The 23,130-nt window shown below is 52.6% G+C and overlaps 1 protein-coding gene across 2 annotated transcripts in view; it reads left to right on the top strand.

The window, feature by feature from the left end:
• Positions 1 to 1,960: 1,960 nt before the first annotated feature.
• The window catches only part of DOCK11 (dedicator of cytokinesis 11), a gene marked incomplete at its 5' end in the record, with an annotated part of 81,326 nt that continues 60,156 nt past the window's right edge, over positions 1,961 to 23,130 (top strand). For both annotated transcript variants that reach the window (XM_084213006.1, XM_084213005.1), the window contains 4 exons: positions 1,961 to 2,062; positions 21,900 to 22,016; positions 22,241 to 22,330; positions 23,008 to 23,090. In XM_084213006.1, the coding sequence (XP_084069132.1) occupies positions 1,961 to 2,062; positions 21,900 to 22,016; positions 22,241 to 22,330; positions 23,008 to 23,090 (392 nt within the window). The remainder of the gene's footprint in view (positions 2,063 to 21,899; positions 22,017 to 22,240; positions 22,331 to 23,007; positions 23,091 to 23,130) is intronic.

Raw genomic sequence — 23,130 nt, 5'->3', positions numbered from 1 at the left:
TGGTGGGGGCTCTCCTGCAGTGCCCAGCGCCCTCTGGGGAACCACAGGGGCCAGGGGCTGTCCCCAGCAGCCAGCATGAACAGGGCCACCCTCACTCTGTGACCAGCATCCTTGTGTTACCTGTCCTTTTGTGGCCAGGTGAAGGAGAGCTAATAATTTTATTTGCCAGTTCACTGCAGGGGAGTTGCTGTGAGGATTTGAAGTGGCTGATAAAAATCTCTGCGAGAACATTCATGGGTGTGGGAATAAGGAAGTGAACCTCACAGTGCTGCTACTGGAATTGTGCATCATGATGCTTTTCATTTAACTTGGGTTTGGAAAAGCTTCATGTTTGTGAAAATGCAAATTCTTTAACTCATCCTTTTAACACAACCTTTTCTTTTAGTATCCCACATCTCATAGATATTTGATAATTAACAATAAAATTTCAGATTTGTTTTTCCTCCAATGTAAAAACCCCGAGCAATGTTTCATATGAAATGGTGACTGCTGCCCCTTCAGTGAACTCCTAAAAAGCAGAACAATAACTGGCTTGCGTGCTTTAGGAGTCACAAATAACATTTTAAATGGTTTGGATCATAATGGCTGTATTCATTGCCCCCTACAGATTGGCCCTCATAATCAAAACAACTTCTCTATATGTTGTGTGATTTATGGGATGCCTATAATTCCAGTGAGAGCCTTGTAGATAGTATTGAATCAGTGATATGGCATAATGTGTGTAAGTTCCTATGACTACAGGGCAACACAATTCAATTTAGTATCTTGCTATGAAGACACAACACACAAAATAAGTAGAAAAAAAAATAAAAGTTTTAATAAACAAAACAAAGGCTCTCTATTGTAATTTCAAAATCACTATCCTTCAAAGAAGTGCACAATGACAAAGTAATGAGGAGTAGGAAAGAAGAGTCCTAAGGAATCTTCTTCTCATATCCTTACTTCTTGGTTTTGCAGCTGGACAAGCAAATGTGATCATGGCCTCTGTAATCAAAGCAGTTTCCTATTGCAAACTCTATAGGTTGGATATTTTCTCATTTAACCCCAGCTCACAGCTCAGCTGCACACAGCTGTTCCATCCCATTCCCCCAGTGGGATGTGGGGGGAGATTCAGAAGGGTATAAGTGAGGAAACTAAATACAGTTTAATAAGTAAAGCAAAAGTCACTCACACAGGCAAAGCAAAACAAGGAATTCATTCACAACTTCCAGGGCAGACAGGCCATCCCCAGGACAGCAGAGCTGTCTGTGACTCTGAATGTCGCCACTCCCTCCTTCTGACCCAGCTTGGTACCAGTCAGCTGATGCCATAGGGTGTGGGATGTCTCTTGGGTCACTCGGGATGAGCTATCCTGGCTGTGTCCCCTCCTAGCTCATTGCTGCAATTTTGGGGTGGGGTGAGGAGCAGAAAAGTTTTTGCCTTGATCTGTGTCAGCGCTGCTCAGCGGTAAGGAAAACATCCCTAATTATCAACAGAGTTTCCAGCACAAATCCAAAACACAGCCCGCCACCCTGGTAAATTTCACGCAATCCCAACCAGCACAGAGATGCTCGACAGAAAGTTCTTATCCTGGATCCAGCTTAGCCTTGCAGGAACACCGGGGACAGCAGGGAGGTGACCAGCCCTAGCGGCCCCGTGCCCCGTTCCGCGAGTGCCGTTGTTCTGAAGCTCCGGCCCGCTCACCGGAGGCCGAGCCCCGGCACGCCGCGCCCTCGCTGCCCGGGTCGCTGCTGCGTCCCCGCGGCGCCGGGGGTGCACCGGGACCGTCGCCGTGCCGGGCCGGGCTCCGGGCCACCTGCGGCGGGGACAAAGCGGGGCCGGGCGGGGCGGGGCGAGCGGGGACCCTCCCGGGCCCGCCCCGCGGCTCCGCCCGCCCCGGCCCGGCCGCGCCCGCCCGCCCGGCGGCAGCGAGGGAGCGCGAAGGGAGCCTGGGGCTCGGCTCGGCGCGGATCATGTCGCCATGTCGGAAGTGAGGAAGTTCACGAAGCGGCTCAGCAAGCCGGGCACGGCGGCCGAGCTGCGGCAGAGCGTCTCGGAGGCGGTGCGCAGCTCCTTCGTCCTGGTGAGCGCGGGCAGCGCCCGGCAGGGGCCGCGCCCCGGTCCCGCTCGGCGGTGGGCGGCAGCGGGAGGAGCCCGGCGGCGCTGGGAAGGGGCAGAGCTGGGCAGGGGATGCGGGGAGAGGAAGAGGAAGAGGCTGGAGAGGGCCTGGAGAAAGGGCAGAGCTGGGTCGGGGCTTGGCAGAGCGGGAGATGCGCAGGGCGCGGCGGGGCAGGATTTGGGAAGCGCTGGGCAAGGGATGAGGAGGGCGCGGCTGGGCAAGGCAGGGGATGGGGATCTCTCTTTGGGGTCCCCTCCGTGCGTGTTGTGCCGCGCCATCCCGCCGGGCACCCCACCTGCGCCACCGCGCCCCTCTGAGCGCTCCGAGGCGGGAGGAGCGCAGGGAAGCGGCGTTTCGTCCCGGCGTGGGGCGGCGGCAGCAGGAATTAACGGGAACCTGAGTGCGGGCACCGAGCAAACAGGTAGCGGAGTAACGGGGTGCGGACAGTGTGAACCCGGCATGGATAGGGCAAGACTGAAGGGCACGACCGGGCAAGGCGGGAGGCACAGGCGCTGGCGTGAGCCGGGAGCCCGATAGATCCCGATAGATCCCGGTGGATCCCGATAGATCCCGGGAACTGCGCTCAGGGGTCGGGGGTGAAAGTCACACGCGTGGTCAGATGCGTTTCATCCCGGCATGTGGGATGCTGCAGCAGGTTGTCTTTGTTGTGCTCACAGCTGTGCAAACGGCAGCGCTGCGCCTTGGGAGGATGCCGGGGTCAGCTCACAGCTTCCCAGGCTTTGTTGGATGTGTTTCACTGGTGCTCATTGAGTTACTCTAGCGTGTAATCAACTTTGACCTTGACTTTGATGGAAGAAAGGTTAGGCAATGGGATATGCAGAAAGTGCAGTACAAGTTCAGCAAATAATTCCTATTAGTTCTCTGCTATTACACTGAATGGCATGTGCTGTTAAATAAATTGAGAGGTTTGAACATTTCTTTTAAAAACTGAGTTTTCTTGTAAATTTACAGATTTCTAAGCCTGGAAAAAAAAAAAGGCCATGGTAATAATCTAGCCTGATTTCCTCGTGCCAGTTTTTGCTTCCTATGTGCAGTTGTTTGGGGATTCCATGTGATTTGCTTTCTCTCTTTCATCAACAATACACAGGGACAAAGGCTTTGTACAAGCTGATGGAACTTTTCATTAAAAATAAAATTACATATATAGGACCAGAAGGGTTTTGTTATCCTACATGCAAATGGTTATGTGGCGCCTGTGTCAGGTTCTTTCTCTCAGAAGGGGAAGGGATGGGTGGGACTGCAGATGAAGATAAATAAAACCTTGACAGGAACCCAGAGGAGTGTCAGAGTCTGTCAGGCAGCCACTCTTTTTCTGATCCCCTCTAGGGTTTCATTGCCCATGCTGTCCCTGCCAATTCCTCTCTCTCTGGCAGGCAGATCCCCAGAGCTGCTGTGCTGCCTCGTGTGTTTGCAGCCAAGCACCAGAGGAGGGTGAGGGCAGGTGTTCCTGATCCCCAGGTCCTGGCAGAGTTTCCTGCTCTAGTTCAGCAGCAATGGATAAATCCCAGCCCTCCTGCATCCCTGGGAAGGGCCATAAGGCACTGCAGTGATCAGGGAGTGAGGAGGGAGGTGACACAAGCTTATAGGATTGTCTCAGATGGCATTTTGACCTTCCTCAGTGATTAAGGATGAGGTTTGCTCCAGCAAAAAGCTGGCTCCCCTCTGTCTTCTAGTTTGTCATCTTTGTGAGGAAGGGATGTCTGTGGCTGGTGTGCTGGCTGCTGGGAGGGTACAGAGAGGATCCTGAGAAATGATGGTGGGGAGTGGTGGAGTGAGGGCGAGACTGAGAAGTCTCAGTTTCTGATCCTGTTCCTGAGGCAAGGCTCAGTTTTGGTGCTGATGGTGCTGGGCAGCTGCAGAGCTGTGTGAGCACCTCCCCATCCCATCTGCCCTCTGCTTGCCACAGCCAGTGTGGGGCAGATGGAAGGGCCCAGCATCAGGACTGTGATCCCTCACCCTGGGGCAGTGCTGAGCTCAGGGCTGCTCTGGGGAGCAGAGGGTGGCCAGTGGGTACGTGGGGAGGAGGAGTTGGTGTTTGATAACTGGTGGAGCAGGCTGGCAGCAAGTGATGCACTGTGTCCCAGGATGTCAGGAACTGGGACTTTATGAAGCAGACTGGAGTTGCACTGGAGCCTTTTCCTGGCAGGATCCCATCCTCTTCCCGCATCCTGGACAGAGCAGGTGATGTTGAGTCAATAAAAAGTATGTGAATAGTTTAATATTCCCTTGGTCATCTTGTCAAGTGCCTTGGCTGTCTGCTTGCTTTGGGGCAGTCCTAGCTGAAAGCACAGCTATCTCTGGTGGTGAGGATGGAGGGGATGAAGGGGTGGTGGGCAGAGCTAATGCTGCAGGTACCAGAGCCCACACCTCCACCCCCAGGAGGAGTGGGCACCATGGGGCTCGCTCAGTGTGTTGGGTGAGCTCAGCACTTTGGGCATTCAGGGCACGCCTCGAGACAAGGACCTGTCTGGAGTAAGAAGCTGTTTGTAGTCAGTGAATGAAATGCTCATAAATGAAAACATCTCAGTGAGGAAAGCTTTTAATGCTGTGGAAGTGGTCAGCTTGTCCAGAGCCACAATTTGTGTGTGAAAGGAGGCGTCTCTCTAGCCAGAAGCGCCGTGTCCAGCCCGAGGAGTGCGATGTCTGGTACAGTGTGGTTACAAAGCTGCTGTCTTGCAGGAGCAGTGAGGCCCCTGCCATCTTATTTCTGTTCCTGGTTTTTGATTTATGCCTCTCTAGTGCAAGGAGAGTATCTACGGTGTTGACTTGGGCAGGGCTTTGCTCCGTTGTGCTTGTGGAAGGGAAGTGTTGGATTTGGTGGCGCTTGGCAGTGAGGGGGGCCTGTCCCTTTCCAAGGTGTCCTGGAGTGCCTGTGTCCACACTCTGCCCTTTGGACCAGCTGCTAGGATGCAGTCAGAGCTGCTCCTGTCAGGGTGAGCAGAGCTGGAACCTGCAGTGTGGAAGTCAGCACAGGCTGTGGAGGGGAGCTCGGGGGCACTTTGGTCCCTGTGTGCAGCACGGGGAAGGATGAAGTGCCTTCACCTGGGGCTCCTGTTGCCTCTCTTTCTGCTGCTGTTCCCAGCATCCTGGGCATCATTCTAGCCTTGCATCTCGTTGGCAGACAGGCTGTGCAGGGGAGGTCTTGCTGGGGAGGAACAGTTCAGCAGGAATCCCTTGAAAGCAGGCACAGCCCTGCTGGGAGTGCCGGGGTGCCGCAGGCAGGGGCTCTGTGGGAACCCTGCTTCTCTCTGTGCTCCTCTCTGCACGAGGCTGCAGGGCAGATTGTATCAATTTCAGCTTTGAATGGTCCCTGATGTGTGCTACTGATTACAACTAGGGATGAAGTTTTGGCAGGCTAATTGACAAATAATGTCACTGTTTAAATAAACAGACAAATTTAGTGGAAGTGTTTGTTGGCAGGTGGGATAAATGACACACTTGAAAGATACAGGGAAATTTTAAGATTAGATTAAAGAAAGGAGCAGTCAAAGCCCAAGTGTGATAACTTAAACCATTCTTAACTGTAAGCTGACCTGCAGCTTAAATTGTGGGGCACCAACAGCAAAATACTGTGTTAGAAGGGCAACTTCAGAGCCAAAGTGCTGATGGTACCTGGGAGAGGCATCTGGGCTAGAGCTGAAAGAGAGCGGCCAGGCACCTTTGGCGGTGGATGGAGATGGGTGATTTTGGCTCAGACCTTCAAGGCAATCTCCCTCCTCCCATCCTCTGATGTTGCTGAGTAATAGTGGGAGAGTTGAGCAGCAAGGCAGGAGAGCCCTGCTCGGGGGCACTGGCTGGTGGGGGACCTGGGCAGCTGCAGAGGTCAGACACGGAGTGCAGTGGGGCATTGTAGAGCTGAGCAGTTCAAGAGCTCACGTGTGTGAATGAGATCCTGGCTCTTGTGACACTGCCAGGACAACAGCAAGGGCTCTTCCTTCTGCCTAAGGATCCAAATCAGCTGCACTTGTTTGGGTGGCTGTGAGGCCAAAGCTGAGAGACACCCTGTGCCTGCCCTGTCTGTCTGGGATGTGCTCAGCAGCTCTGGGGCCCTGCAAGGAGAGGGGGCTGTGTCTCAACCCAGTGCAAGTTTTTCAGAAGTGTCTTCTCTGTGTCGTGACAGGGAAATTAAAAGTGTGGGAGGCACAAGATCAGAGCAGCAAGCACTTGACAAAACACAGATGATGCATTTTCCCACAGTGCTGCCAAACCCAGTCATCTGGTGGCAATTCTGAGTCTCACACAATTGCTCTGATTTTCCTTAGATCATTTCTATACAGTTTAACTGAAGATGCATTTACTGCTTTGCCAGGAGGATTTTAGAAAGGGTGCAGAGCCAGACTGTCTTATCTGAGAAGGAGCAGCTGCAAAAGATTAGCCCACGCTGGGTCAGCCAGGCCAGGGGAGCATCTCTGGGTACCCCCAGGGCACAGCTTGGTGGCACTCACAGCTCTGGGCCAGCAATGGCAGTGTGGGAGAACCTCTGCTTACAAACAACTGCGTGGATCCTTGCCATCCAGAGGTATTCAGGGCAAGTGTCTGCTCTCTGTGCTGCTGGGGGATGTGCTCCCTGAAAGCTCCCTGTGAGAGGGTGGGCAGGGTGCCAGGAGGAGATGGGTTTTGTTTGATCCTGGCTGGGCTGGGCTCCTATGGGTGGCTCCGTTTCAGTCAGAGGCAAAAAGGAGATATAAAGCTCCTTAATGGTGATACTAAGGAGGTTTTGACTGGAGGCAAAAAGGCATTTTGTTCTTTCTGTGGGGTTTTTTTTTCAGCTTAAACTATATTATTAGTGTCTTGATTTATGCTCATGCAGAGGAAATCAGCTTTCTGCATAGAATCCTCTTTTAATAAGCTAAATTCACTTTGATCAATGTGAAGCCTGTTTATATGCAGCGTTTGTAGTGATCTTGGCACTCAAGAGAGACAGAATATATGCCTGTTCCCCCAGGGGCAGTCAACATGCTGTGTTTGCACAATTTACATAGAAAAACAGACATATATGAGGCACGGGAGGAAATTCTGCCCCTGCGTCAGTGGGCTGGAGCTTTGCTGTTGGTTTAACCAGGGCAGGATCTGCCTGCTGTGCCTCCAGAGCTGGCCCTGCTGACTCCTGTGGAAGTGTCTGTGGAGAGAATCTTGTTCACAGGGGCTGACTCAAGAAAACACTTAAAAGCATTCTTAAAATTAATCACACTCTTTCCTGAATCGGGGCTCCTGTGCCCTGAGGGCTGGATTTAGCCCAGGGCTGGCCAAGTGTGCCAGGGAGGTGCTGGGTTTGCCCCTGCCTGGGCACACACCAGTGGTGGAGTGGATGAAGGGCATGGCTTGGTGGAGAGGAGCAAGGCTCCAAGTACACCCTGCAGCTGTGTGGGGACAAATCTCTGGCATTCCTCCGACTGATGGCCAGTCCTTCAGAGATGGAGCAGTTCCTTGCTCTCCTGAGTGTCTGTGGGCTGAGGTATGACTCCTACAGGGTGAGCTGCAGTCAGTGTGTCCAGTTCTGGAGGTTTTTGGAGTCAATCACAAGCTTTTGATGGGTGCAAAATCTTATCCTTCCCAAGGCATGATTTAAATGTTTGCATCCTCCTGCCTGTTATAGGAAAGCTCTGGGAGGAGAACGAAGCACCACATGTGTTTGTCTCTTACCACATTTCCTAGCTGGGGCTTTAGCACTCAGTGGGCAGGGCTGAAAGTGCTGAGGACAATGTCATGGACATGCAGGTGTCCCTGCACTGACAGCACCTGCCCCAGCCCACCACTGTCAGTGCTGTGGAACCCTGGAACAGAGGGGTGGTGGTGGTGCCTGCAGCCCCTGCCAGCACTCAGCTGGGATTTGTGCTCTCAGAATCCAGTGAGGGGATGGCTCCTGGGCTTTGCTTCAACCTGTTCTGGTGTCTGGAGATATTTGCAGGTATCTCCCCCAGCACCAGGAGCATTTGAGCCAGGACAGCCTGCTGTAGTGTGTAGCGTAGCATCATTTTCTATATGCAGCTGGGTGGCTCTTTCATCATTTCACTTAGCCCTCTGCATGCTGATTTATTATCTCTAATGGTGCAAAACTGCAAAAAGCTTTTGACATTTCTGTGGCCTGAGAATGCAAGTCAGGGTCACACAGCAGCTGAGCAGCAGCCAGACTTGGGGTACACGTGTGCTTCTGCATGCCTGCTTAATTGGCTCCCTCACTCCTGCTTTATGCAAGGAAGAAAAGAGTACTTTCTTATACCTTTGTGGCCATGGCTCTCATCTTAAAAATGCTGGAATATGTTTCCCTGTCACCAACTCTTCCATCTCTTTCATTCCCTTAAAAGTACAAATCAAAGCTCTCTCTTGATGGCTCCTCTCTCCTTCAACACAGCCCTGACTTCTCTTTGCAGCTTTTCCCTGCCTCCTGCTGCTTCTCTAATGGGGTCAGGGCTGCTTGTTCCTGACCCCTTTCTCACCCCTCTCTCACTGAAAAGCAGTTTCTTCTCTCCCCTATTAATAACTCCTGTCACAGGACTGTTCCTGGGGAGTGGTTGCATCTGGAAGGAGACTCTGTGCTATTCCCCACTCCTCCTCCTGCCCCTGGCTCCATGCTGGGTGACATCCCCACTGCAGCCTGGCCTCTCTGTCCCCTGGGCAATGACACTGCAAGGGAGAAGCCAGGAAAATGACACCTGCCCTGTGCAGTAGCGGGAGCTGGAGGTGTCAGAGGGCTGCACATTGCCCAGGAGAGCTGTCACAGCCATGGATGTGGCTGTGTTTTGGCAGCGGCCAGGAGCCTGGATGTGGGCTGGGCTGCAGTGTCTGTGTGTGGAGCAGGGCACGTGTCCTGGAGCTCTGGAGGCAGCCAGGGCTCAGAGGGGCAGCTGGCTCCCTGTCTGCCAGGGCTCTGCCAGGCACAGCCGCTGTCTGTGGCCCTTGGGGACATGGGTGAGCTGGAGCAGGGGCTCCAGGGAGCTGTTGTGCCAGCCAGAAAGGGATGGGGGGGACATAGGGACATGAGAGGCTTGGCAGGAGCTGCATTTGTGACAGGGGCAGGTAAAAAGGTCATGGCTGAATGCCCACAAAGCTGGTGGTGAAGGAGACAGACCCAGCTTCCAGCAGAGAACTGCTTTCCGTGGCACTTTTGGGTTCCAGGAGAGTTTCACTGCACTCAGACAGTGCCTGGGGGCCCTAAACTCTCCCTTGTCCTGCTGCATGATGTTGCAATTGCAGGGATGGTTTTATTTGGGGAAGCTTTGGGGTGCTTCTGTTGACAGCAGCATTTTGTCTGTGGGTGTGTTGCAGCCTCCAAGAGCCCATCCCTTGCAGAGGCCATGCACAGCCTCCCCTGTTTGCTGGGGGGAACAGAGTTAAATTTACAGCCCCTTTGCACCTGTATGCAATGCCTGCAGCCTGAAACAACTTCCTGAGCTGCTGAAACCACCCCAGCATGGGTGGGGATTGGCTGTGCTGCTGGGGTGTTCTCTGTGCTGAGGCACCCAAAACTGCCCTGGCACTTCCTGCCCTGCTCTTCCCCTCTGCTGCTCCGTGGGCCTGGACTGTCACAGACATATTTTGTAAAAAATTCTTTTGCCAGGATTATTTCTCCTGAGAAGCTGAGAGGCCTCAGAAACGAAATGTAAACAGTAATTATCTGGTGCTGTGGAATGTGGCAGGTGCATCTTTGACTGGTCTCATGTGGATTGTTTCTACTTGGTGACCAGTTGTGTTGGGACTCTGGTCAGTCACAAGATTTTATTATCATTCTTTTCTAGCCTTCTGATGTAATCCTTTCTCTTTCCTTAGTAAAGTTTTAACGTTTCATTTTCTTTTAATATAATATATGTAATAAAATAATAAATCAACCTTCTGAAACCTGGAGTCGAGAGTCTCATCTCTTCCCTCGTCCTGGAGCCCTGTGAACAGCAGCACACTGGACAAGTGTCCTGCCCTGGTGCTGCTGTGTCCCTGCCCCAGAGGAGCGGGGTGGGGTGGCAGTGCTCCCCTGCTCTTGGCCCAGCCCTGCGTGCGAGCAGCTGCCCAAGAGAAAAACAAGAGTTTGAGACAGACAGGAAAGGGAGGAGCTCTGCTTATGTGCCATTAATTGCTTTAAGATGTCCTGGAGCTGGCTATTCTGGATTTGGTTGCTAAATATAACACCGATAGTACATAAATAAATGATGGAATACAAGTGACATCTGAAAAGCACTTTGGGATGTTCCAGTTAAGGACCTAAATAAATAACATGTATTATTGTCATTGTAATTACTATTTTCCTGTTTTAGCATGCCTGTGTTACAGAATGCTTTGAGAAGTCGTATCTGGCAGAAATTCACTTATCCCATAGAAACCAGTACCCTTCTGCCAATTTCTGTTAGCTCTATTATTTTCGGAGGAGGAAATCAAAGTGGTGAGGTGTTTGCACCTCTCTCGTGCTCTGCAGCAGATGCTCAGCTGGGTGCAGGTGCAGTTTGGCTGACACAGAGCTACCCTGGTCCCTGCCTGGAGGAGAAGGGCTGGGTTTGAGCCAGGCTGTGCCTGTTGAGAGCCAGGATGTGCCTGTGCAGGCAGGGACTCACAGGACTGGAGACCCCATGGCAGAGGGTGCTGAGCTGTCTCTGTCACACAGCAGCACTTGGTGATCCTGAGCAGGGTCAGGACAAGGGCACTGAAAGCAAAATGCTGCTTGGAATGCTCTGCCCTGGCAGGAGCAGTGCTGGATCACCCCGAGTGTGTGCTCGTGCCAGACAAGGGTCATGCCCCAGCTGCCATGGCCAGGGCTTCCCCTGCCGGCTCTGCACTTGTTCAGGGTTTGCAGAGGTGATGTGTGGAGGTGAGGTGCAGCTGGGCTGGAGTGGCAGCACTGCCTTCCAGGCTGGGCCGCTCACACTGGGGCTGTGAACTCACTGCTCCATGGCAATGCTGCTGGTTTCTGGGGCCTGTTTGCTTAAGTGATTATGCAAGAATCTCAAGCTTTCAGGAAAAAAAAAAAATAACGGTGTTCCTGCCCCTCGTGGCTGCAGAGCTCTGCTTCAGAATAGGATCTGCTAAAGGCTGTGAGCTGTGGAGTCCATTTCTGAGTAAGTGGAAGGCAAATGAAGAGTCATGTGCTGATTATTCTGGTTTCCTGTAGTTCTAAACCAACTTGCAGACGCTTCAAGGTCTGAATTCATTTTATTTGACAGGCCTAATAATGACAGCTAAATGTTTGCCTGTCTACAGTGACATCTACTTTTGGACTATTTCTTCAAGCCTTCTCCAAGCTGGTGTCCCACACCAATACTGTGTTGCTCTCAGGGACAGCAGTGGGACTGTAGGCACTTGCTTTTTCACTGGGAAGCGGGCATTACATTGAAAAAGGAGACTTCCACCTTACAGAACCAGGTTCTGGTGCCCCCAGGGCCATGGATGCAGGAGGGGAGGGCTGTGGGTCGGTGAAATTCTGCACAGAACTTGGGCGGGGTGGAGGGAAGCACAGGAGAGGGGGCTGGCTTCTGATTCGAGCCTTGCGATGGAAAGAGTGAGTCATTTCCACTGCTGATGTTTTCTTGCGGGGTGCCAGGACTGTGCACTCATCCTCCCCTTCCCCACGAAGGCTTTTCATTTCTCTGAGAGCTCCTGGGAGGTGCAGGCATCTCTGTGCAGTGCTGGGAGGGTGTGGGGCACGGCAGCCTGTGCTGCTGGCTCTGCGTGCAGAGCTGGAGCCGGGCACTGGCACAGAGGGGGCTGGAGAGGGGATGTGTGCCCCCTGAGCCAGACCCCCGTGTCTTCAGAGCCCTGGCAATGATGTGTTGCTGTTCAGGAGGTGCTGCTGCCCGTGGAGGGCTGTGCAGAGCCTTGCACTGAGCTCTGTTTGTGTGTGTGTGTGTGTGTGTGTGTTTGTGTGTGTGTTTGTGTGTGTTTGTGTGTATTTGTGTATGTGTGTGTGTGCTTGTGTTTGATCTGATCACTCCCTGGCAGGCCCCTTCTCCTCACCAGTTCCTTCTCCCTTTCCTGGTTGTCCCTGGGGCTCCTCTCCTGTCTGCAGTTCCCATCTGCTCTGCCAACCCCTCCTGGCCTCCCTGACCCCATCTCCTGCCTCTCGCAGTTACACAGCCCAGCCTTTGCACAAATCATACTCCCCATGATGTGGCCCCTGCACAGATCCATCCCCAGATGGGTAAAGCCCCCATCCCCCATTCTGCCCTCCACCTTGGCCCAGCTCCTGAGACCTTTCCCTCTCCATCCTTCCCCTGCTGCTCCTCTTTCTGGTGAGGTTTTCCTCCCTTGCCTTTTCACAGGATGCTCTGTGTATTGGCATGCCCACCTTACAGCCCATCCCTCTCACCCATCCCAGGTGCAGGTGAGGTGTCTCAGTGTTTTGGTGTCTTCAGCAGAGCCAGGATTCCTGTCTGGACATTTTTCTTGTGTTTTTAAGCTTCCTTCTTTCTGGCCAGTGTAAAAATAGTTTTGGCCTGCTCATACCCAGCTTTAGGGACTGTTTTTCACCCTTGAAGTTTTACCATTGTGCATCTGCTACGTCCAGCTGAGTGCTGGCTTTGCAGCAGGCTCGTGGACACCAGCTCCCCATCACCTGCTGCGAGCTGCCTCGTTGCCTCCCTGCTGATTTCTTCCCAAAATGTGGCTTTGCTGAGGAGCCCGAAGCTCCTGGCATCAGCACGGCAGCCCTGTGTTGTGGCTGCTGCCATATGTGCTGACTCACACTGTCTCCCTGCTTGCCCTTCCTCCCTGAGCTCTGTTCCCACCTCTTCCCTTCCCTTCTCCTGGAGTTTTGAATGCCAAGTCCTTGGGGCTCAGGCTTTATTCTGGCTTTGCAGAGGTTTGTGGCACTTCCATGAGCGCTGGATGGCCAAGCCCAGAGTTTCTGGGTTTTCATGATTCTCTTTATGCCCAGCAGTCTGCAGGGATGACTTCTCTGAAGTGAATCTGAGCTTTTGTAAATTGAGCTCTGTAGCCTTTCTGCAAGCTTGAGCGAGAGTGTGCAAATGGGATCAGATGGCAGTGCAGGAGCTGGGGGTGGAAAAAGTCACAAATGTGATACTAAAAGGGAAAAGCTCTTAAAGGCCACGCCATGTGAGTCTTCCCTGACCTGTTCTTTGAATCCCTGGCTGTGGAAAAGCTTTTCTGTGGATAGAAATTGCTCATTTCCATATGCCCATATGGTTTGCCAAGTGAGTTTGCTCAGTTCCCTGGCATCATTTGAATTCTCTCATGTACAGTCAGGTTTCTTGGGCAAAATAAAAAAGTGGGCACTTTCTCTCTGCTGGTTTTGATTGTGCATTGCAGTGGGCAGTGGTGTCTCTGCCCCAGAGTATTGCCAGTCTCAGAAGTGATGTGATTTTAGCTGTGACAGGTGTGTCCCAAGGGTAGTTGTACACCCCCATTTTCCCCTCTTTTAGCTTTCAGTTCTCCAAATTGACTTTTCCTCTCATTTTCTGTGCATTTCACCTACGTGGCCCTTTGGTATTTAGTTTAAAATTTGGGCTTTTGCTTGGCTTTCCACATAAGTGCATTGCAGGGTTGCAACAGGTGAGGCAGCAAATAGGTAGGCTGTAAAATGGTGGCTGAATTTTGGGGAGCAGTTGTACAATCTGAGATGATGCAGCTACATTCCTAAATACCTGTGATCTGTCCTCTTCCTCCTCCTCCCTTCAGCTGCTCTAAACAGCCAGCACTATAAAATCTCATTCCATCTCTCTGGCTGCTCTGGACTGTGCTGCACACACTGGGCAGGGCTGCATTGCTCAGGATGTGCGGGAGGTCCCGAGCTGGGGCTGCTGAACGAGCAGGAGCAGGAGGAGCAGGAGGAGCAGGAGGAGCAGGAGCAGGAGGAGCAGGGTTTAGAGTGGGAGGCCTGGAGGAGGTGAGGGTCAGTGTGACCAAGTGTGCAAGAGTGTGTGAGTGTGAGTAGGGTGCAAAAGTGTGTGGGTGAGTGTGAGTAGTGTGCAAGAGTGTGAGTGAGTGTGAGTAGTGTGCAAGAGTGGGTGGGTGAGTGTGAGTAGTGTGCAAGAGTGGGTGAGTGTGAGTAGAGTGCAAGAGCGGCTGGATGAGTGTGAGTAGCGTGCAAGAGTGGGTGAGTGTGAGTAGTGTGCAAGAGTGGCTGAATGAGTGTGAGTAGTGTGCAAGAGTGTGTGTGTGAGTGTGAGTAGTGTGCAAGAGTGGGTGAGTGTGAGTAGTGAGCAAGAGTGAGTGAGTGTGAGTAGTGTGCAAGAGTGGCTGGGTGAGTGTGAGTAGTGTGCAAGAGTGGGTGAGTGTGAGTAGTGTGCAAGAGTGTGTGAGTGTGAGTAGTGTGCAAGAGTGGCTGAATGAGTGTGAGTAGTGTGCAAGAGTGAGTGAGTGTGAGTAGTGTGCAAGAGTGTGAGTGTGAGTAGTGTGCAAGAGTGTGTGAGTGAGTGTGAGTAGTGTGCAAGACTGGGTGGGTGAGTGTGAGTAGTGTGCAAGAATGGGTGAGTGTGAGTAGTGAGCAAGAGTGAGTGAGTGTGTGTAGTGTGCAAGAGTGTGTGTGTGAGTAGTGTGCAAGAGTGGCTGGGAGAGTGTGAGTAGTGTGCAAGAGTGTGGCTGAGTGTGAGTAGTGTGCAAGAGTGTGTGTGAGTGTGAGTAGTGTGCAAGAGTGGGTGAGTGTGAGTAGTGTGCAAGAGTGGGTGAGTGAGTGTGAGTAGTGTGCAAGAGTGGGTGGGTGAGTGTGAGTAGTGTGCAAGAGTGTGTGAGAGAGTGTGAGTAGTGTGCAAGAGTGAGTGAGTGTGAGTAGTGTGCAAGAGTGGCTGGGTGAGTGTGAGTAGTGTGCAAGAGTGTGTGTGTGAGTGTGAGTAGTGTGCAAGAGTGTGTGAGTGAGTGTGAGTAGTGTGCAAGAGTGGGTGAGTGTGAGTAGTGTGCAAGAGTGGGGGTGTGAGTGTGAGTAGTGTGCAAGAGTGAGTGAGTGTGAGTAGTGTGCAAGAGTGAGTGAGTGAGTAGTGAGCAAGAGTGAGTGAGTGTGAGTAGTGTGCAAGAGTGGGTGAGTGTGAGTAGTGTGCAAGAGTGTGTGGGTGAGTGTGAGTAGTGTGCAAGACTGAGTGAGTGTGAGTATTGTGCAAGAGTGTGTGTGAGTGTGAGTAGAGTGCAAGAGTGTGTGTGTGAGTGTGAGTAGTGTGCAAGGGTGTGCGTGAGTGTGAACGAGTGTGCAAGGGTGTGCCCGAGTGTGCGTGAGTGTGCCCGCGTGTGCGTGAGTGTGAACGAGTGTGCGTGAGTGTGAACGAGTGTGCACGAGTGTGAACGAGTGTGCGTGAGTGTGAACGAGTGTGCAAGAGTGTGAACGAGTGTGCGTGAGTGTGAACGAGTGTGCGCGAGTGTGAACGAGCGTGCACGAGTGTGCGTGAGTGCGCACGAGCGTGCGTGAGTGTGAACGAGTGTGCGCGAGTGTGAACGAGTGTGCACGAGTGTGCGTGAGTGTGAACGAGTGTGCAAGAGTGTGAACGAGTGTGCAAGAGTGTGAACGAGTGTGCGCGAGCGTGCACGAGTGTGCGTGAGTGTGCACGAGCGTGCGTGAGTGTGAACGAGTGTGCGCGAGTGTGCAAGAGTGTGCACGAGTGTGCACGAGTGTGCGTGAGTGTGAACGAGTGTGCATGAGTGTGAACAAGTGTGCACGAGTGTGAACGAGTGTGCAAGAGTGTGAGTGAGTGTGCACGAGTGTGCGTGAGTGTGAACGAGTGTGTAAGAGTGTGAGTGAGTGTGCAAGAGTGTGCATGAGTGTGCAAGGGTGTGTGTGAGTGTGAGTAGTGTGCAAGAGTGTGTGAGTAGTGTGCAAGAGTGGGTGAGTGTGAGTAGTGTGCAAGAGTGGCTGGATGAGTGTGAGTAGTGTGCAAAAGTGGGTGGGTGAGTGTGAGTAGTGTGCAAGAGTGGGGGTGTGAGTGTGAGTAGTGTGCAAGAGTGTGTGAGTGTGAGTAGTGTGCAAGAGTGAGTGAGTATGAGTAGTGTGCAAGAGTGTGTGTGTGAGTGTGAGTAGTGTGCAAGAGTGAGTGAGTGTGAGTAGTGTGCAAGAGTGGGTGGGTGAGTGTGAGTAGTGTGCAAGAGTGTGTGAGTAGTGTGCAAGTGTGGGTGAGTGTGAGTAGTGTGCAAGAGTGAATGAGTGTGAGTAGTGTGCAAGAGTGAGTGAGTGTGAGTAGTGTGCAAGTGTGTGTGAGTGTGAGTAGTGTGCAAGAGTGTGTGGGTGAGTGTGAGTAGTGAGCAAGAGTGTGTGAGTGTGAGTAGTGTGCAAGAGTGTGTGAGTGTGAGTAGTGTGCAAGAGTGGCTGGGTGAGTGTGAGTAGTGTGCAAGAGTGTGTGTGTGAGTGTGAGTAGTGTGCAAGACTGAGTGAGTGTGAGTATTGTGCAAGAGTGTGTGTGAGTGTGAGTAGTGTGCAAGGGTGTGCGTGAGTGTGAACGAGTGTGCAAGGGTGTGCGCGAGTGTGCGTGAGTGTGAACGAGTGTGCAAGAGTGTGAACGAGTGTGCGTGAGTGTGAACGAGTGTGCGCAAGTGTGCAGGAGTGTGCACGAGTGTGCACGAGTGTGCGTGAGTGTGAACGAGTGTGAGTGAGTGTGAACAAGTGTGCACGAGTGTGAACGAGTGTGCAAGAGTGTGAGTGAGTGTGCACGAGTGTGCGTGAGTGTGAACGAGTGTGTAAGAGTGTGAGTGAGTGTGCAAGAGTGTGCATGAGTGTGCAAGGGTGTGTGTGAGTAGTGTGCAAGAGTGTGTGAGTAGTGTGCAAGAGTGGGTGAGTGTGAGTAGTGTGCAAGAGTGGCTGGATGAGTGTGAGTAGTGTGCAAGAGTGGGTGGGTGAGTGTGAGTAGTGTGCAAGAGTGGGTGGGTGAGTGTGAGTAGTGTGCAAGAGTGAGTGAGTGTGAGTAGTGTGCAAGAGTGGGTGGGTGAGTGTGAGTAGTGTGCAAGAGTGTGTGAGTAGTGTGCAAGTGTGGGTGAGTGTGAGTAGTGTGCAAGAGTGAATGAGTGTGAGTAGTGTGCAAGAGTGAGTGAGTGTGAGTAGTGTGCAAGAGTGTGTGAGTGTGAGTAGTGTGCAAGAGTGGCTGGGTGAGTGTGAGTAGTGTGCAAGAGTGTGTGGGTGAGTGTGAGTAGTGTGCAAGACTGAGTGAGTGTGAGTATTGTGCAAGAGTGTGTGTGTGAGTGTGAGTAGTGTGCAAGGGTGTGCGTGAGTGTGAACGAGTGTGCAAGGGTGTGCGTGAGTGTGAACGAGTGTGCACGAGTGTGCGTGAGTGTGAACGAGTGTGCAAGAGTGTGAACGAGTGTGCGTGAGTGTGAACGAGTGTGCAAGAGTGTGAACGAGTGTGCGTGAGTGTGAACGAGCGTGCACGAGTGTGCGTGAGTGTGAACGAGTGTGCGTGAGTGTGAACGAGTGTGAACGAGTGTGCACGAGTGTGCGTGAGTGTGAACGAGTGTGCGTGAGTGTGCACGAGTGTGCATGAGTGTGAACAAGTGTGCACGAGTGTGCGTGAGTGTGAACGAGTGTGCGCAAGTGTGAACGAGTGTGCGTGAGTGTGAACGAGTGTGCGCGAGTGTGCAAGAGTGTGAACGAGTGTGCATGAGTGTGAACAAGTGTGCACGAGTGTGAACGAGTGTGCAAGAGTGTGAGTGAGTGTGCACGAGTGTGCGAGAGTGTGAGTGAGTGTGAATGAGTGTGCGTGAGTGTGAACGAGTGTGCAAGGGTGTGCGTGAGTGTGCAAGGGTGTGTGTGAGTGTGCAAGGGTGTGTGTGAGTGTGAGTAGTGTGCAAGAGTGGGTGAGTGTGTGTGTTTGGGCCGTGCCCCGGAGGGTGTGTGGTTCTGGGCCGTGCCCCGCAGGTGTGTGGTTCTGGGCCGTGCCCCGGTGGGTGTGTGTGTTTGGGCCGTGCCCCGCAGGTCTGTGGGTCCGGGCCGTGCCCCGGTGGGTCTGTGGTTCTGGGCCGTGCCCCGCAGGTCTGTGGTTCTGGGCCGTGCCCCGCAGGTCTGTGGTTCTGGGCCGTGCCCCGCAGGTCTGTGGGTCCGGGCCGTGCCCCGCAGGTCTGTGGTTCTGGGCCGTGCCCCGCAGGTCTGTGGGTCCGGGCCGTGCCCCGCAGGTCTGTGGGTCCGGGCCGTGCCCCGCAGGTCTGTGGGTCCGGGCCGTGCCCCGCAGGTCTGTGGGTCCGGGCCGTGCCCCGCAGGTCTGTGGGTCCGGGCCGTGCCCCGCAGGTCTGTGGGTCCGGGCCGTGCCCCGCAGGTCTGTGGGTCCGGGCCGTGCCCCGCAGGTCTGTGGGTCCGGGCCGTGCCCCGGAGGGTCTGTGGGCCCGGGCCGTGCCCCGCAGGTCTGTGGGTCCGGGCCGTGCTCTGGGCTGCCGCTCTGGGCGCGCTCCGGCGCCGCCTCCCCGGGCCCGCCGGGCGGGGCCGCTGTCCCGGGCTGTCCCTGCTGTGCTCCCAGGAGCATCCCTGTCTGCTGCCCTGGGCCAGGGGCTGCTGTGTGCCACAGAGGGTTTGGCTGCTCTGCACCTTTTTTCCTGCAGAAACGGATTGATTTTGTTGCTGGACTGGCAGCATTTCTTTGTTCTTGGTTATTGGCTTCCCCTGTGGAGGAGTTTGTGGTTTCTAAGACTCTAATTACTTTAGTGTAATAGTTTTTCCTCTGCTTTTGTAATGACTTTGGTGGGTGCCATCTGCTGTTGTGACAGTGCTGGGCAGTGTTGGTCTGGGGTACACTTCAGCCTTCAGGGATACTAAGACTGTGAAATCCCATTTTCAGCTTTATCTCCGGCCTTTCTGGGCTGATGGGAGTGTGTGGACTCAAAGGGTCAAAAGGGCAGCAGATGTTTGGGATGGCTCCCTCTTTACCCCGGGGTCTGTTTGCAGGACCCAGCCTGCCTGGCCCCGCTGGGAGCCTGCACAGTTGAGGGTGCAGGGAGGGGTTTGTTTCCTCGATGGCAGGCAGGAGCCACATCCTTCCTTCAGCAGCTGACAAACAGCCTGACCTACATCCTCTGGCTTTGCTTCAGGGACCCGACAGACAGGGGTGATGTGCTGGGTGTGAGCATGGTCCCTGCTGAGCTGCAGGGGATGCACACGGGGCTGCTGTGTGCTGAGACAGGGAATTGGCACAGCCTGGGGCAGGGGAGCCCCAAGGACTGGATTTCTGACAGCCCCAGAGGAGAAATGCCTGTCTGGGTGCTGCAGAGCCCTTCTGGGTGCCAGTGCACATCCCTCCATCCCTCAGGCATCAGCTGCATGTCACAGGGCCTGGCACTGGTTTGTCAGATATAGATCACAGCCTGCTCCACACGTTTTTTTCCATCATTACATCCACCAGACTAGAAGGGCTGCAGCAAGTTTTATGGATTTCTTTTTTTTTTTTAATTTGTTGTAGGCAGTGCTCTGTGAGTTTCCAGACATCTCATGTGAGGACCTGGGATTCTTAGCAGCTCTTACCCTTCAGCTGTCATTGAATCCCACCAGGATGACTGCCAGGACTTTGTCTTGCTGGTCATCAGTGGTAGCACATCTAGAAAGGAAATGTCATCAAAGCCCCAACTTTTTAAAGGGACCGCTTTAGAGACACAGTCCCATGTTGCAAAACAAAAAAGGAGAAAAACCACAGTGTGGTTGGAAGGTCTGCATTCCCAGAGAGATGTGGAAGGCTCATAGAGAGACTCTAATTTAATGTCACAGCTGCTGCAGGGTGAGGTGAGGGGGGCCTGGTGTGAGGGGTCATGGCACTGCTGTAACCCACCAGGGCTGCTGAGTTTTGCCAGGATTGCTGCAGGGAACCAGGGGCTGGCAGAGCTGTGTGCCTGCTCTGTGGGGCCCTGCCTGCTGTCGTGGGAAGGAACAGCTTTGGGGCCCCAGACCTGCAAATGCACGTCCTGTTAATTCACGGTAATTTGCAAAGCTTGGCAGACTTTGAGAAGTGCACAGTGCTATCCTGAAATAAGACTGGTGTTTCAGATGATTAACCAAATTCAATTAAGCAATTAATGAGCATGAGACTGACTGAGAGTAAATGAGCTCCTTTTCTCTGTCTACCCGTTGGGTTTTTCAGATTCCTGTTTTTCAGATGGACTCTTTCTTTTCTTATTAAATCCCTTACAGCTCAGGTCTTGGGTATAGAGGCAAGAAGTTCTGTGTGTGCAGTGGCACTGGCAGCATTTGTCACCCCATTCCCAAATCCCTCCTGGATGAGGGAGCTCCCTGGATGCTCTGGCAGCCAGCCTGGGCTCCCTGCTGCCTGACCTTTGTCTTTCTCACTGGTAATCTGAGGAGTGTGAGGTTCCTTTCAGGACTGTGCTAGCAGTAAAGCAAAGTTTTCAGAGAGTGATTAAGAAGGGGACTTTTTCAGATAAGTGAGCTTATTCATGCTGGATTTCTGCAGCATGGAAAGGAGACATTTTAAAGGTAAAACTGTCTGAGGCAGGAGGTGTTTCATTAATGTATCCCAGGAGCCAAAGGCCCAGAACAGGCACAGGACCTTTGGCTAGGATTGGTTATGGAAGAGCAATGTTGTCTTCCTTGCTTATTTCACATATCACAGAAAATACTAAATCGTTTGGACTCTCAAACAAGGCGGTGTGGCTGTTTGTCCAGTGCTGTTATACAATGCTGGGAGCTTTCAGTCCTCATTTGGGACTCATTATTTTAAGCTGCTGGTTGTGCTGTGTTCAGCAAGAGACCTTGTACTGGTCTCATCTTTAACTCCAGTCATGGTGAGCAGCTCATCCCAGAAAAGCCATTTGACTGGAGAGTAGCATGTGCTGCCCATGGGGGAGCATCTGATGTTCCTCTTCTGAGAGGGGAGAGCCCAAGCTCTCCATGTTGTCCTGCAAGGATGTCCTGTCCAGAGGCAGATGGCATCCTGTGCTGCTGCAGGGCTTTCATGAATACTGTCTGTGGCAGGGCCAAGCATCAGGATTTTGGTTGAGGTTCAAAACAAGACCAAGGTAATGGGTCAGAATTTGGTTCCTTTTTTATTGTGACCACTCCTGTACAGAGTCATTGGTTGGCTTTTGGTGTGAAGTTTGATTTTCACAGTGCAGTGCTGAGAGCCTGACTCTTGTTCATGGAACCTGAAGTCAGGCTGGGCAGCTGAGATGGCACTTGCCTGCTTCAGAAGTTGTTTTCCTCATTTTACTAAGTTCTGTTTTCTGGACTTGTTACACAGACAAAATTGGTACAATAAGGAATGTAATGAAGCTCTCCTAATGGTGTTTGCTCGTGACTCCAGGGATTTTTGGAGAAGTTCCTCTTGCTTCCCTGAAATGTGAGCGAGAATAAAACTGGGCTTTAGCTTTTGGCTGTGTCTGGGCTGCAATTTATGGAGAGGGCTTTCCTGTCTTTCCAGAGGGATGTTGTTCTTCCTTCCAGGGGCTGAGATTCCTGCTTTGGCAGGGGTAGCTGCAGCCTTGCTCTCCTCATTCCTAGGAGAGCACAGCCCTCATCTGCTCCTCAAGCAAAGCCAGCCCTGAGCTGAGCAGAGCCAGTGCAGGAGCCTTCCTGTGCTTCTGCCAAGCTGCACAGATGAGCTGCTCACACATAAAGATGCTGGATCTTGCAGCTGTTAAAGAAAGCTATGGCCTGTCCAGGAGGCTTTCTTGCTCCATTAGGAAATTATAGACTGTGCTGAGACAGAGCAGCACAGTGCTTCGTTATTCCCATAGCTTATTGCTTCAAACTTAACCCTTCATCTTCCTCTCTCTGCAAAACATGCTCATCGGTGGTGACCTGCAGCACAGGAGCATCAGAGTGCTGAGTAATGGGCAGTCCAGCGGGCACACAGCTTGGAATTCATCACAAGATGTTAGTCACTGGTTATTTTAGATGTTACACATATGTAATATTTTTCATAATCTGATTTTCCTGCAGGAAAAAACGAAAGTGGTGGAACCCCTGGACTATGAGAACGTGATCCTCCAGCGCAGAGTTCAGATCTACAGCGATCCCCTCCGGGACCTCCTGATATTTCCAATTGAGGATGTGTCTGTGAGTTTGCTCTGGCTCTTTCCCATGTTTGAGGCTCCCTCGTCTCCCATCCTGCTTACCTTGGAAAATTTCCACCATTAACCACATGTTAATTTTGGCTGCATTACTGACACATAAAACCAAAATGACCCACTGGTGGCTTAGGCCCACCACATTTATTTAAAGTGAGTGTCAAGCCCTGAAGATGCAGGTTGTGCTGAAAAAGTGTTCTCCTTTTCCTGCAGATCTCGGTCATCGGCCGACAGAGAAGGACTGTCCAGTCAACAGTGCCAGAGGATGCTCTAAAGAAAGCTCAGAGTCTCTTTGTCAAAGAGGTAGGGGCAAAACTCATGTGACACCTGCCTTCAGCCCTTGCTGGCCATTGCACAGGATGCTCAGCTGTAGCTCCTGATCTGCAGCATTGCAGCTCCCTTGGCTTCTCCTTTGTGGGCAGCCCTGCCCGACCTGCTGCTCAGGAGAGTTGTCACAGGTGTCTCATGTGCAGTGTCCTTGCAGTGGGTTTTGGACACAGCCAAGGTGTGTGGCTTTCCACCACCTGCCTGACAAAGGGATCCACAGCCTCCCTGGAGCATCTGGAGTGCTGTGGGTTTGTCGTGAAGTGCTGCTCTCCAGGACCATTCCCTTCAAGTGCAGCAGATCAAAAAGCAATGCTCTTGTGGAGTTAGATGTGCCTAGTTTCTGAGGACAGAAAACTTTTTCCTTCTGGAAAACAGTCTCCTCCCAAATCACTACTCCTTTTTTAGAGCCTTGGAGTGATGTAAATCCAAAATCTGTGGCTGTGTGGCAGGCCAGATGCTGTGTGATTTTTGTCTCTGTGCTGAAAAGGTTCCTTATGAAATTCTGCATTGCAACATGAAACAAGTGAAGCAGCCTTGCCCACACCCTCCCCGCTTGTGCTTACCTCACCCTGCAGTGTGGAACCTCTCAGACTGGTGCTGGGCTTTGTTTGGCTTGCTGTAGCTTTCTGAGAGCTGTATTGTTTTCCTTTCAGTGCATTAAAACCTACAGCTCTGACTGGTTCGTGGTAAACTACAAATATGAGGAATACTCAGGAGACTTTCGGATGTTGCCATGGTAAGTGTTGTGCTCCCCTGGAATGCTGATGTGTGATCAC

This window comes from Fringilla coelebs (genome assembly GCF_963513975.1).
Source record: "Fringilla coelebs genome assembly, chromosome: 11".
Taxonomy (NCBI): domain Eukaryota; kingdom Metazoa; phylum Chordata; class Aves; order Passeriformes; family Fringillidae; genus Fringilla; species Fringilla coelebs.
This window is presented reverse-complemented; position numbering and strand designations above follow the sequence as displayed.